Source organism: Bombyx mandarina, chromosome 16, assembly GCF_030267445.1.
Source record: "Bombyx mandarina strain Sakado chromosome 16, ASM3026744v2".
Taxonomy (NCBI): domain Eukaryota; kingdom Metazoa; phylum Arthropoda; class Insecta; order Lepidoptera; family Bombycidae; genus Bombyx; species Bombyx mandarina.
Window position 1 is genome coordinate 6,104,406 of NC_143222.1, and position 15,567 is coordinate 6,119,972.

A 15,567-nucleotide genomic window follows, 5' to 3' on the forward strand; every position below is an offset into this window, starting at 1 on the left:
TGACGTCGTCGTGGCCTAAAGGAAAAGACGTCCGGTATAGTCGTATCAAGCGAGCAATAACACGTTTCGGTTTGAAGGGCGGGGTAGCCGTTAAACTGTAAAAAGGTGAGAATTAGAATTTGTCTCAAGCTGGGCAGCGACATTGACGTGGTTGATGTCTATGGGCTTCGGTAATCACTTAATACCAGGTGGGCCAGGAGATCGTCTACTCAGCTAAGCAATTAAAAAAAGACATGACGAAATGAGGAGAAATGAAACAAATAATGCCTTGGTAAAATCCTGAAATAATTTCAATGAAATTTACATGGACCTCAATGAACATTACATAGAACATTACAAGAATTGGTAGTAAGGTGTACGAAAAATCAGCAGCTTGCTTATTATTGCCATGTAACATGTAACTTTTGAAGACGTCGCGGCCTAAAGGATAAGACGTTCGGTGCATTCGTTTCTAGTGATGCAACGGTGTTCGAATCCCACAGGTGGGTACCAATTTTTCTAATGAAATACGTACTTAATACATTAATGTTCACGATTGACTTCCACGGTGAAGGAATAACATCATGTAATAAAAATCAAACCCGCAAAATTATAATTTGCGTAATTACTGGTAGTAGGACCTCTTGCGAGTCCGCACTTGTAGGCACCACCACTCTGCCTATTTCTGCCGTGAAGCAGTAATGCGTTTCGGTTTGAAGGGCGAGGCAGCCGTTGTAACTATACTGAGACCTTAGAATTCATATCTCAAGGTGGGGTGGCGGCCTTTATGTTGTAGATCTATGGGCTCCAGTATTTCCCTGTCCTGGTGAAACTGGAAAGGCCTCTGGGCCACCAGTAATCCTTCAATCATAAAAAAAAAAGTAACGATTTAACACCAGGTGGACTGTGAGCTCGTCCACTCATCTAAGCAATAAATAAAAAAAGTCATGCTCTGCTTTTGAAAAACTGTACAACCAATATTATAATATACTGAAAATACTTATTTTTTTAAATTTCAAGATTCACGTGTCTACGTGTTTCAGTAATTATATAGTACAAAACCTTACATATCTACATTAGTAAAAAGTCAAATGATAAAGAAAACGATCTCACAGTATGCAATTTAAGAATTTATTGTTTTTTTTTGTATACATACAAAAGTTTAGGAAGTCTGTATTAATATTAAATTAATATTTACAAATCCTATAAAATGAATGATGCAAATATTTAAATTTAGTGGCATACAAAAAAAGCAGTTAGGTTATCGAATGATTTTGAAAATTTCTTTTAATTAATATTTATTATAAACTATTAATAACACTAGTACCTATAGAAAATAAAATCCGACTTTGTAATAAATAGCTCGAAACTTTTTGGAAAAAGTTCCATATCATGATTTTTATTAGGCGCGTTGAAATGTACAAATTGTCATGTTAGCGTATAGCGACGAAATACATACTCCTTGCGACGAAAAACGAACTTTTTGCACAGCTGCTTCTAAGTTTATACCTAGAGCTCGTTTAAAAAAATATTGAAACAAGCACTTACTTACAATGTCTTATTTTTCTGTTATGCATTTGCATTTCTAAATTAAAGGCAATTCGTTTGTTTCTATTCTAACTGCTAGAAAATAATAATGCACATCCTTTGAAGTAACTTTTTTTTATGAAAACATATCACAAAATAAATTGTATAAAAATATTTAAATCTCATTCTGATATGTTAAATTTTCAGTAAGTACAACTGAGTTGATTATTATAATTTGAAATCATATAACGTTTCAGAAAAAGAAGTTTTAAATAGTTCATATTCGATCAACATCTTATAATTACTATATTACTATAATTTAAAGTCATAATGCTTAAAGAGTAATTCACACATGAAAACATTATTGCAACGGTGGCTCAAAACAAATAATAACTTTGCAATAACGTTATTAGAAAGCTAGGCATTATCGGTAGTATTATAACATCTGTAATTATTAATACTTATTAAGTAGTAAGCTAGTATTGTTTTAGGTATTACGTTATTCCACTAATGTTATTACTCAAGATCATCAATTAAAGAGTCAAGCTCCTTTTGTAACGACACAGATTCTTCTCTTTGCTTTAAAACATCGTCTTTGAGCCGATCTACATTGGCCATGAGCAAAGCATTTCCTTTTTTCAAAGCGTGTACTCTTGTCTCGTGTCGTTTCATTCGCTTTGTCAGATTATCTTTTTTGTTCGGGAGTGGAGCATCCTGAAAATAATACGAATAGTAAAATATTAATATCCAAGTAGTCAAACATAATTACAAAACCTTTCGTTGCGTTTATAATAAAACCAAAATCTTACTTCTGGTTCACTTTCGCTCTCAGTCTCGCTTTCAGTGTCTTGTTCTGTTTCAGTCTCTGATTCTTCTTCCTCTGACTCTGTCTTCTTTTCTTCTTCGGATTCTTCCTCCTCTTCTTCCTCTTCTTCTTCGTCCGAACCAACTTCTTTCATCATAGCCGCCATCTTATCAACTTCACGCTTCAATTCTTTGTATTTACGTTTTTCTTCCCTAAAAGGGTGAAAACGTTTGTATTTATCAGTGTATATATTTTTAACTAGCGACCCGCCCTCGCTTCGCTTCGGAAACATTAAAACACACATGAAACCAAAAAAATAAAATATTTTTTTTTTTTTAAAAAGTAGCCTATGTTCATCAGGGACAATGTCGGCTTCTAATGGAAAAAGAATTTTTCAAATCGGTCCAGTAGTTTCGGAGCCTATTCGAAACAAACAAACAAACAAATCTTTCCTCTTTATAATATTAGTATAGATATAGATATCGTAGATTAAGTTGAATTATTGGTATTGATGGGAACAGATGAATTTTAGATTTTTATGTAACTGGTTAGCGAGATCACTCGCTCCTAGTTAGTTACAAGTTGTTTATTTATATTTTCAAGGTAATGCCATACAATGATTCATTACATTCACAAATAATAATACAAAGTAACACACTTCAGTGCAGCCTGTTGATTTTTAAGAGCCATTTTGAAGCCCATACGTTCTTTTTTCATATGGTCCTGTTTCTCTTTTAAATGTTTGATTTTATTTTTCATATTTTTCACTTCCTTTTCAAGCCTCTTTTGTTTCTTTTCTTCACTTTCCTCCTGGAAAAAAATAAAATCAAATAAAAGTTTAGTAAAATCGAATCAACTGTACAACGTCTAATGCTATTATAGCATAGCGTAGACGTTGTAAAGTTGATGTATTTTAATTCTTATGAAAATTTACCTCCTCCGGTTCAGATTCTGATTCTTCTTCAAAACTGTCATCTTTTGTAACCGATAGTTGTTTGATAGCGTGACTCGAACGTCTCGAACCCACACCTGTTGGCATAATACCCTGAAAATGTGCAAATCCGGTTTTAAATTGGTAAACTCTTTTTCTTTTTCTGCAGGAGGCAACGGAGCACATGAAACATATGTAGATTTAAATAGTCTTAGATATCTGTAGTTCAATCAGTACATAATGTGTATATAAATTACAAGTAAGTATATATTCATGTAAAAATATTTCTACTTCATCTCTTTTTGTATCAAAACGCTTAGTGAATCGTTCTGAATCTATGGGCCTACGAGTAGACTTTGATATTTACTGTATTTTCTACAAGTGAAGAGCTTTAAAAAGCTTAGAGATGATCCCTTCATCTCCTTTTCGTAATATGCCCTACCGTCAGTAGATTATATAATAGTAGTGACCTATCCCGTAGATTTGACTTTTTTTGCAGTTTTGTTTTTATTCTAAGATATAATCCGTTTATGTGTATGTTTTTATTATATGTTCATCGTAAAAGTTGTTCATGATCGCGTATCTGTAGCATATTTCTTTAGAAAAAAAAAATAAGACGATATGTTCGCATTGCTTGATCTAAATGGTCCCAAACCTCGCTTGTGTAAATTGTAATAAAAATCAAAATGATAATTAATTAAAAAGCATAGATATTTTTCTATGGCTTTTGAAGGAAGCATTTATTGCAAAAACACTGTCAAGGAAAGAGTTATTACAGTTTATTTCCCAAAACGCATACCCTCTGTTCATACCTGATCTTCGAAAGTGTTAGTAAAAGCAGCATTAGTTGTATTGTTGTTAGCGTCAGCAGATTTTTTTCTTAGCTCTTGTGCTTCAGGCGAATTAGTATCGATATTTAATAACCTACACTCTTTCTCAAAGTCTAGCTGTCGTTTTTGATAGTACGACATGGGCTCTTCTGATGTGTACAAGTCTTCAAGATTACCCTGAAACGTTAGCAAAGCTTAATTGTTAATGGCGTAAAAATGAGTTTTCTGACGGCATTATTGTTGGATAATGAATGCGTTCTATTTTAGATTAATAGTGAAATCTATAACTATACAATGCTTACGGCCATTGCTTGTTCTAATTTCTTTTCTAATTCGGCGTTTCTTCTCTTTAATTCTTCTGCCTCTGTTATAGCAGTATCTCTTTCTTCTGCTGCTTCTAAATATTTCTTTTCTAAGTTATCAGCACTTTCTTTGGCTTTTTCTACTTCTTCTTTAAGATTTTTAACTAATCTTTCATCGTAGGCATCTGTCACTGATATTACTGTTTTCTGCTGTTCTTGTTTAATAATAGCGCGTTCCCTAGCTACCTCGGCTTCTAAGTTTTGTATTCTAGTTTGTAATCGCTTAATTTCCCTTTCCTGTGCTTCTTTTGTTCTATAATTTAAAGACGTTTCATGTTTTATTAAAGATTTATAGTTTTGAGTCACGAGAAAACCGTTCCATTCTGAATTTTTAAAGGTACACCGTTACAAAATAACGTTAAAGAACTGATAATAATACCTTAGTTCCATAGCCAACAGCTGTTTTGTGGATTGTAAGTCATCTCTGACTTTGTCAATGTCGTCCATTTCATCAATTTCTTCTTCTTCTTGAGGTGCGGCTCCCTGAATATAATTATGCATATAAATAAGAATATATTATGTTTTTTTTTTATGTAATAGTGGAACTTATGCTGCACACCTCTGGAACAAGTACTCCCGAAGGCGACGCCGCGAGATTGGCTTGCGACATAGACTTCTGCACTTGCTCTTCTATAGTCATCTGTCTTCTGAATTTCCTCAAGCCTTCCAAATTAGGTTTACTCCTGTCATTGGTTTTTACTTTCTTCAATTTAATACCCTTGTTGATTTCTTTCAGGAGCTCATTATGCGTGTTTGGTTTTTCAGATTCGAAAATAAACTGTCCTTTGTTCTTTACAATGGTCGACCTTGTTATTATCGGATTTGATCTGTAAATATTAATCATTAATGTGTCAGTAAAATTGGAAAGTTGGTATTTTATAGTTTGATTCTTTTGTTTGTGATAAAGATAGCTCACCAATTTTTGGTCACATTTCGATTATCGCAATCATGTCGAGTTTTACTGAATAAAGATTCGAATGCACTCTAAATTCACTTCGAATTTTACATCCTTCAAGATTCAAGAAAATAAGTAGTGATTATGACTTTTTAGGAGAGCCACATTTTTAGCTTCCCTTCGTAATTGTAGTTTAGTTAACTTAGATTATATTCTGTTCTATTCTATTTTCTTAGTGTAGAAGAACAAACAAGCTGTAGAATCTCCCTACCGGGAGATTAAGGTGTTACTGTCCATCTACAACAATATGTATGGTGCTACTTATCTCGGGATAATATCTAACTTAATGTTTAAATTTATGAAAAACCATTCCAACTGCAACAACAATTCAATTTTACTCATTTATTACCTGTCATTACATTCAACGTGACGCAGTTTTCTACCCTCTTCTACTTCTTTCATCATGTCACTCCAATCAGGCCGCCTCCTTGGCCTGCTTCGGAGCTGCTCCAATCTCTTCAACTTAGCAGGATCGACTGGTGCTTTCTTGAACTCCGGAGGTGGTGGCATCTTTGGTGGTAAAGGAGGTGGCATAGGTGGTGGTGTTGGTTTTAGCAAACCTGAGGTATTTAATTTCGCTTTTAATTGATTTAATGCTATTTATTACTTTAAGAGATTTTTCTGAGCGTAGTCAAAGTATGTCAAGTAAATATATTTATAAATATACAGTACAAAGTTTTTTTTTTATAACATTTTTTCTGAAATAAAATTCACGTTAAATTCACCGTCGTATAGCGTAAGTGCGCAAGAGTAGGTAACATAATCCTACTCATTTCTGCCGCGAAGAAGTCATGCAATCGGATTTGTAAACATATTTATTCGTCTATTTAATTGTAGCATTTAGTTCACTGGTAGTTAATCATATCTGTCTTTTTTGATTTTACTTATTTTTAAATAAAATACTATCCAAATAGATTTTTCGTAAAAATAGCTGATGATAATTTAAAACAAACAAAGTAAAGCCTGTGACTTAAACACATCTATAAAATTACCAGTAACTCTATGACTTGTTATTTTTATAACTAACCTTTATACATTTCTCCTTCCTCTGTTTCAGCCATAATTCACTGTATTATTTATTAATCACCGCACGATAAGAATAAAAGAAAAAGATAAAAAAATGAAATAAGTTTATGTAGGAGAATATGAGATTGCCACTGAACTAAGCGAAATTCAATTTATCAATTGAACTCAGGTGTTTATAGTGAACTAAGTTCGCGTCTTAGCTGTTGTTCAGTCTTACTGAAGATTCGAACTACTATTTGCATTCGCACCTGATGAACTCGCGACGCACGCGGAACTACCAATACTATTTTGGGTCGCATTTAGACCACAAGTAGTCTAGCGCACAAGAGATCAAAGAGTAAAGATCGTTAGGTGATGCACTTGAGGACGGCTTGCATCCCATTACAGTAAATGTGCCTGCACCTAATTTCTAATTGCAATTTGTGATAGTGAGCACATATAGTCAAAATCATTAGATATTTTGTTAAGCTAGCATTCACCGAATACTTCAATATTTGAATTCCTTATATGTATTTTGCTTCTTTGGTGTTTTACCAAAATTGAAATAATAAAAAATTGAAAATAAGAAAAACACTGACTCTTATCAAAAAAAATATCGAAAACACAGTAGCACAAAAAGAAAATCTGTTGCCAAACAGACGAGAAAATTGTGGTTAACAGTATTGCCTTTGTTTAATTGCATACAGATTTTCTTCGGAAACTTCATCATTCACTTCAATAAATCTTTAAAATATTCATTTCTTGAATGCTATACGCATTCATGAGCATGAGCTAGTTAGCCTTCAATATACCAAATTAAGGTGGTTTTTTTGTATTGATTTTTCCCCACCTATTCTCTGGTAGCCTAAGAGGGTATTCCAGCTACGCCAGGAAGGGTAGGTGAGCTCACGGGCTCAACCTCAGAGAATGCTAACACTAGGCCTAGCAAGAGCAGTGCTCCGTAGAATCTACCGTCGGATCGGGATCGCGACTCACTGAGAAGATCCGGCGAGAAACTCAGTGGGTCTATGGGTTAGGTCGCTCGTCGAGCTCTTCGTCATAATCGACGAGTTGGACGAGGACGGTGACCGGTGCTTGTGAGGCCTAAAAGCACCGAGAGTGAATCTGGGGGATCCGACAAGACATGTTTCAGGCGACGGCAGCTTTGCGTTGTTTCGTCGCGGTCCGATAAGAAATAAATATCTGTATTTTTAGTATTCCGATTTATATGTCATATCAGGTCCACCAACTTATGAGCCAGGAACTAGAATCATTATACTTATCAATCGTAGACGTATGAAAATAAATCAAACGATAAACTAAACATGAAATACTCTTTGCTCAAGCTATTTATAGTATTGATATTTTTGTCTTTGTGATACCATGTAGTCTCATATTATTCGCATATCGAAAAATACATAAAAAAAATTGCTTTAAAACTTTAAGTACTGTCGCATTTAAATAAATTTAACCTCTCCTGTTAGTGCCCATTGTGCGTTACTAGAAATCCATTTTTAAACCCTTAAAATGAACTTCCTTCCTTCATGTTCTTCGAGCCCTATGATATAATTTTCTCCAAATAAGGCTTATGAAGAGTATTTCATAGTTTCTCCTGTTGTCAATTGTGATAACTCAGTAGCATTTAAATAAAGTGTAATTTAAATTAGGTAGGTATTTGTGATCATCTGGAAATCAATCTGTACTTACAGTCTAACTTACATCAATGTAAAATGTAAATGTAAATAAATGCAAAAAACCTATTTTCGCATAATAATTCGGACATACATTTTCAATATACCTATTCAACTTGAAAAAATATGCTAAGTCTGGCCCTAGCAAAAGCAGTGCTTTGCAGAATATACCACTGGATTGGAATCGCGACCCACTGAGAAAATCCGACGAGAAAACCAGTGGGCTCTGTCTTTGGGTTACTTCGCTCGCTAGTCGATTACGACGAATAGTTTGACGAGGACGGTCACCGGTGCTTGAGGAGCCTATAAGCACCGGGATTAGATCCAAAGGATCCGACAAGACATGTTTCAGGCGACGGCCCAGTTGCATATGTCGGATAAAGTATTCTGGCATAAACAAGGGTGACTTATGCCTAGCAGAGGGTTCCAAATAGCCGAAGATAATGAATAATATAGTTATCGATAAGCTAATAGATTGGAAATGTCATTATTTGATACTCACTTCTTAAACTTTCATTTTTAGTTAAAGTGTGGCCCTTGGGTACTTCGTTATTTAAAGTCTTGTCAATGTTTTCCTTTACACGCTCCAGCAGGGGATCCCTCCATTTTTTTACTTGTATTTCATCTTTTGAAGGTTGTTTTTGAAGAGGTGGTTTGCGCAAAACCTGTAAACAGTTGAAAGTGAAATATGAAACAATGAACAATATGACCAAAATTCAACGAGATTCTTTATTACCACCTGGTTGATGAGTAAGTGATGGGATAGCAACCTATGCCATGCAATAATTTCAATTTGCTCTAGTAAGTCGTGTATCGCAGCCACTTATTACAACAGGACTTTATGTAGTGTGGATAATGACCACATATACAGAAATTGAAACCTGTTAGTAATTAGTTATAAAGAATTTCATATGCAGTGGTTTATGTTACCTTGGATGGGGTTTTTTCAAGTGGAGGTTTAGTAGCCATCTTGGTTACTTCTTCAGTTTTTTCAAGAGCAGCAGTTTTTTGAGATATCTCTTTAGGTGCTGGTTTTTCAGGTGCCGTAGTTTTCGATGTAAGCTTTTCAGATGATTTTGTAACAGGTTTGTCGACCGCTGGTGATTTTGAATTTTTTTCAGTAGATGATTTAGGTGCAGGCTTTTCAGATGTTTGACTTGATTTCGGTGCAACTGTTTTTGAGATTGATTTTTCAGGTGCTCCTACTTTGTTGATGGTTTTCGTATTATTATTCAAAGTAGAACCTTTATCGTTTGTAATCTTATCATTGACAGAATTATTTGCTTTATCTGTACCATTTCTATCTGGTTTTCTATCAACAATTGTTACTGATTTTTCTTTTGCTTTGTCATCAATAGTTCTGACGCTTTTTAAAGTTGATTTTTCCGGAATTTTGTCATTGGTTACTTTGTCTTCTGATTTGATAGACTTGTCAATAGTTTTAAGGGCTGGTTTTGTAAATCTTGATTTTTCATCTGTGGGATTATTTGCTCTATCAGCCTGTTTTGCTGTTGAAGGCTTAACTAGTTTTTCTTCTACCGTTTCAGACGAACCGTTTTCCGATTTTTCTCTTATTGTTACCTGCTTTTTAAGTACCGCTGAAAAAAGAACTTGGATTAATTAAATTTTAAAATATTAACCGTAGCTTCGCACGCAGTTTCTATAAATTTATCTCGTAAAATTATCTACTTCAGGAGCAGATATTTTGAACGATATTGATCAATTTTTCTTTTATATAGATTACCAATTTCCGCGCTACAGATTTCAAAGTATTGTATGGTACCGAAAAAATAAGCTATTAAAGATGTAAAGCAGGTTATGACGAGATTTACAAAGAAGTCTGTCTATAGCTACTCTGTCACTTTTTTTATAATAATAATAATAATCTATAACAAAATATCATGTAGTAGTAGTAGTAGTCAAGACGATCGTAGATTGTACGATCTTTGTTTTCATGACTTTCCATTTTCGTTCGATTATTGATCAAAAGAAGTGTTAATCGAACACGACTACTCGAGCAAAAACTTCTACTTCCCGTAGAAAGAAGATAAAACAACCCCTCTTCATTAAAGTATTTTAATTTGTATTCACTACTTAAATTTGATCCTAAGTCATCTTCAATCAGTTTTGAGGATAATTATTGTGAAAATGGACAATCCCAAGGTATAGGGCTTTCACATTTCAATGAGCGGTGGCTTCCGAATTGTGGCTTACACGGATTCGGGTACATGTTTATCACCAGTTGGATACTGAACTTGTGTACCAATCAAAGTTGATCTAAATAAATAAAGAAAGGATATTTTTCTCAATCCACGACAAAGAATTGTAGAATTGATCGGAACACGTGTTTCAGCCCCGACACGGTGCAATGATGGCATTCGTACGTAAATAAACATGGCTGCTGCCAAGATTGCCGGCCTTCGTTATTCTAGCGATATTATTTGTCAAATTCCCTATTTAAACGCCAAGATTGTGTATAAAATCGACAAAAAGAGGAAAAGTTTTGCAAAGCTACAAAAGCAGCATCCCTATTATTTTTTGATAAATTTTGAAGTCTATAAGTTTCATAATATGAATGCCATCATCAATCTTGGAATCGCTGGAATTTTATTTCGTAACTGCCTCATCCTTCAAAACCGAACATTTAACTGCTTCGCGAGAGAAGTAGGTAAGATGATAGTGCCTCTCCGTGCCGGTTCATAATTCGCCCTACTATCAATTATTATTAGGTTTTTTATTATTGGTTTGTTTTCTAATATACTATGTTATTCCTTTCGTTCCTCGTAGAAGTTATTCGCGAAGAGGTGCTAATTACGTATTTCCTTAAAAAAAATGGTATCCGAATGCTGGACTTCAGTACCGACGTTTTTGCAGTAGATATTAATTAGTGCATGCATATCTTTAAGACCACGACGACTTAGCGTTTTTGCAGCGTCATATAGGAATTTAATTGTGTTTCATTTTTATTTCAGAAGATACTGCAATAACACTTGTAAAATTAGTACTTGATAAGTACATGTGAAACGTGTGACATACTCTGCGCCCTTTTTTCGGGTCATTCGCGTTATTTTAAAGCTATTTTCGGGGAGTATCGTTGTGTATCATGTGAATCTGAAGCTAACCCCAACAACTGCGTTTATTTTGTAAAAAGTCTGTCCTCTCTAAAAATATCCCGGATGGTTGGCGTCGTGCTCGAAATATCTTCTTAACAACTTCGACGTTGCGATACGTCACTAAATAGCGAATTGTACCTAATAAATTCATTTCGCTGCTTTTCTTTCTATCTTAATCGTTGATGATAAATTTAATTTTATTTAAAAAAAAAAAAAAAAAGTGTTCGAAAATCAAATCCACTAAGACGTCAGGGCAGAAATATTTGGCAAATGCCTTGAGCTTATAAATTATAGGTATGCGTACAAACCTAGATAAGACCGAACTTACAGTGAGGGTTATCCGGTATATCTGAGAAACACAACAAACTCTTCCAGCTCAAGAACTACACGCACTGCGTTAGAAAAATTTTCAAAGGAACTGGCCTCAAAACGTTACACTTTAGTTCCCGTAAGTGGGCACGCCAACGTCATTCGGTTCCACACTCCAGACTAACAAACTTCTGAACGTTTTCGGAGTCAATTATTCAGAGGCCGTGTCTCCTGCCAAACTTTCTGGCAGGCTGCTGACGTCATTTGTGTACACGTATGTATATCAACACGAATACCCACAAATACACTGTTACAAATAACGTAATTTGAATTATTGCCCTCCGTTACAGTAGCGTCAACAAAAAAAGACTGATTTTTGTTGTTCCGTAAAAACAAAAATTTCTTTCAAAAGAAATTTTAGCTTCTTATAAAAATAAGAAGCTAAAAAAACGTAATCGTTTTACATGCTAAATGTGAGCATACATTTTCGAAATACTTACTCATAACAGTCATAACTAAAAAAGCTTTTTTTACGTAGTCTTCCTTTCATGAAACATTTATTTTCATCTAAGAAACAGCTATTGTTTAATTTGGTTCAATTACACAATTAGTTATTTACAAAATTATTGTAATCTAAGAAAGCCCATTTTATCAAATATTGTAGTTTAATTATTATTAGAAAATATAGTAATTTGTATTCCGTACCTTTTACTAAAATAAATTTTTCGAAGAAGTACATAATATAGGTACTGTTTACATTTGCTAAATTAAAAATTAAATGATATTCTTATTTACACTGCTGACTCTACATTTTGTTATATGACGGATGTGACTAGATGAAAGCCACCAATTTTTTATGCGTTTATAAATTATAATAATCGCATTTTCAGTGCGTAAAAAACATCTAAATTATTAGATGTAGAAATAAAAATTGAAATAATAAGGTGGTTCGGCTCATTACCAATACAAAAATTAGTACAGTCTGGTCGATTATATGCGAACTTCAGGAATAGTTGCAAGTTTTCAATATTCAAATACACATCTGTCGTACCTACTTATCAAACCGAAACAATATTATTTTGCGGCACAAATTGGATTGTTTTAATTATTATCCTGTAGTTTTTGTCGCGAAGCAAACACGGGGTCCTGTGTGAAGCGTGATATCCCCATTAATCAATACAGAATATGGTCTCATGTGTTCGTATTAAAATGATTTCCGGGATAGGTGTATCCTTGAACATTTTCAGCCCGTAGTTGTCCACTGCTGGGCATACGCCTCTCTTCGAGTGCAATACTCATTTCGATACACACAAATCCTATATAATTTTGACCCAATTGCTTTGAAAATCATAAATATAAGGCGCTCGCCTACTACCGCTCTCAGTCTGAAGTTATGATTCTATAGACGATATAGACGATATATAGACACCCTTGTAGCGATTTCCGAAAACAATAAACGCAATGGATTCTGCGGCCCACCTTGAGAAATGAGGTTGAAATGTCCACTGTATTGAAATGACGGTTTTTAAATCCTTTGAAATCGAACGAACGACCGCTTCAAGGTGGACACAGGCAACGTCATCATAGTGATCCCGCATGGTGGACTATTCATTCAGCCTACAATACATACGTTTTAAAGGTTTCGTGATAGGTGCCGCATCAGTGCTCTCCGCGGTCGCTGTCTTGCCGAAGCTGTCCACAGGCTTCAGCTTCCTCTGAGTCCATGCTGGTGGACTCTCTGTGTCTTTCTCCTTAACCCAGGGGGGCCTGAAGCTGTCCCGTCTGGGTGCCGTCTCTTTGCTGACGTTCCCAATCGGCATACTGGGTTCTGGGGAAAGAATGAGATAAGAAATTTAAGAAATTGTTTATTTTCGAAAATGAGTGTAAATGAAAAAGCTTAAAAAGCCAAGGTTATTGTCAAGGATACTAAAAACATATTCATTAAATAAATAAAAAAGAAACAACTATATTTGTATATCTTAAGAAAGGCTTGTATTATAAGAATATATTAAATGAGTAATTAAATTAAAGTATGTATTTGTAATAATTATCGTAAGATTTTCTGTTATAAATGACGTTGTTATAACCGAACGGCAAATCTTCATGAATAGCAGCTGGAGGACTTGGCCCGAATAGATCGACCATTCATTCTAACAAATATATATTTGAGGCAAGTCACATGCCGCTGAAATTGCTAATCTTAGATTCGTACTGTTAAAAACATTCGCCGTTTGATATATTATAGCAATTATAGTACCGAATTAGCTCAGGATACAGCTGTGTATTACAATTTTATATTATTAATATATTATTTATATTATAGATTTTTACTGGTGGTAGGACTTCTTGTGAGTCCGCACGGGTAGATACCACCACCACCCTGCTTATTTCTGACGTGAAGCAGTAATACGTTTCGGTTTGAAGGGTGGGGCAGCCGTTGTAATTATACTGAGACCTTAGAACTTATATCTCAAGATGTATAGCGCATTTACGTTGTAGATGTCTATGGGCTTCAGTAACCACTTAACACCAGGTGGGCTGTGAGCTCGTTCACCCATCTAAGCAATAAAAAAAATAAAATAATGTGTTTTTACCTATGAAGTTGCCGTTTTACCAATACTGGCAATTTGAAACGTTATTTATGTATGGCTGGCAATAAATGCAAATGAGTTTTATTTAAAAAAAAATGGAAGTCTATTTTCAAATTCAGTCGTTTGATTATTGATTAGTGTTTCGTTTTCACTGCATTTGAATCATTACCATCAATATGGACACGTTAAAAGTACGAGTAATTATGAAGTAGCAATTCCGTTGCGGTAGCAAAATCGCCCGAACAACTAACAACATTACTGACGTGTACGAAGTAAACATTACAGATGCATCAGACAAATTATTATTAGTTTGAGGGTCTCAGATCAGAAATTTGGATCAAAAAATTCACCAAATAGTCACCCGAAAACTAAAGTTTACAACCACGAATCAAAGGCAATTGTGGAAAGCTAAGGATACTGAGTTAAGCAGCTGTAAACGTTGACATCCAAACAATATTAGTTCATTTGCGTCAAACTGGCAATGATAGAACTGGAATGATAATCAGCGCTATGAACATATCAAGGTTTATCGTGCGGGCTTAAAAGACACAGAAACGAAGCAGTTTTGAGCTGCATAATCGCTTGCGATTAAAAATGGGTTATTTTTGTAAGCGGACATCCTGTTGGTTAGAATCTGGTCAGCAACCCGGCAATACCTAGTGGTCTAATGATCTATCTATTCATTACAACTTCTTATCAAATGGCACCAACATTACTGCAGATGTGTATTGTGATAAACTGATACATATTTAATCGGTCGTCCTCACTACATGACAAAGGTCCAGCCTCATACGCATACATACAACAAACGGTCTCCAAGCTACAAGAGTTTAGGGATGGAAGTTTTGCGTCATCCACCGTACTCAATAGACCTTGCGCCGACAGACTTCTACTGTTTCCAACGGTTGGACAGCTTCCTGATAGGAAAAAAATCAATACCAGAGAAGCAGTACCTAATACCATAGGCGAAAAAATTCTCAAAAATAATTTGGAAGACCTACGTCCATTTTCTCATATAAATTATTTAAAATGGAGTGTTGTATTTTAAGATCATATTTTGGTAATGATTTATTTATTTATTTAGACACACCAACAGCAATACACACAAAACGTTCAAGCTTAAAATTAACAAGTATAAAATTAGGTACTGGTATATTAGCCAGTTACAGGCATGTACAGCAATCTCTTATAATACACTTTTAGTAATAGTATATTATATGCAGGTATAATAAAATACGCGATACTTTCCTTCTTCCATTCCAATAATCAGATAAAATGTTGATTTGTTTCATTTGAAGTTATATAGTAATAAATAAATAAATAAATATTGACTAACAATCACGCCACGTTAACTGGTCCCGTTCGTAAAGAACTTGTGTTACAGGTACCAGATAACGGATATAAATGTAAGATTTTTATTATACACATACATATATTTAATATACATCCATGACCCTGGAAAAGACATT

At 34.5% G+C, this 15,567-nt stretch overlaps 2 protein-coding genes across 3 annotated transcripts in view; both read right to left on the minus strand.

Moving 5' to 3' along the window:
* Positions 1–15,567, minus strand: part of LOC114246752 (uncharacterized) — a 148,679-nt gene that overhangs the window by 129,708 nt on the left and 3,404 nt on the right. The gene's annotated exons all lie outside the window — the stretch shown is intronic.
* The window catches only part of LOC114246799 (uncharacterized), a 28,026-nt gene continuing 13,553 nt past the window's right edge, over positions 1,095–15,567 (minus strand). The window contains exons 1-12 of one of the 2 annotated variants that reach the window (XM_089733747.1): positions 13,138–13,335; positions 9,016–9,683; positions 8,588–8,750; positions 5,739–5,949; positions 4,994–5,261; positions 4,814–4,917; positions 4,375–4,687; positions 4,055–4,249; positions 3,246–3,356; positions 2,970–3,121; positions 2,316–2,523; positions 1,095–2,220 (exon numbers count right to left, since the gene is read on the minus strand). In XM_089733747.1, coding sequence (XP_089589873.1) covers positions 2,023–2,220; positions 2,316–2,523; positions 2,970–3,121; positions 3,246–3,356; positions 4,055–4,249; positions 4,375–4,687; positions 4,814–4,917; positions 4,994–5,261; positions 5,739–5,949; positions 8,588–8,750; positions 9,016–9,683; positions 13,138–13,327 — 2,781 coding nt within the window. In that variant the 5' untranslated portion in view covers positions 13,328–13,335 and the 3' untranslated portion in view covers positions 1,095–2,022. Of the gene's footprint in view, positions 2,221–2,315; positions 2,524–2,969; positions 3,122–3,245; positions 3,357–4,054; positions 4,250–4,374; positions 4,688–4,813; positions 4,918–4,993; positions 5,262–5,738; positions 5,950–8,587; positions 8,751–9,015; positions 9,684–13,137; positions 13,336–15,567 lie in introns of those variants that run through there. The other variant, XM_028179495.2, reaches the window with a different exon arrangement.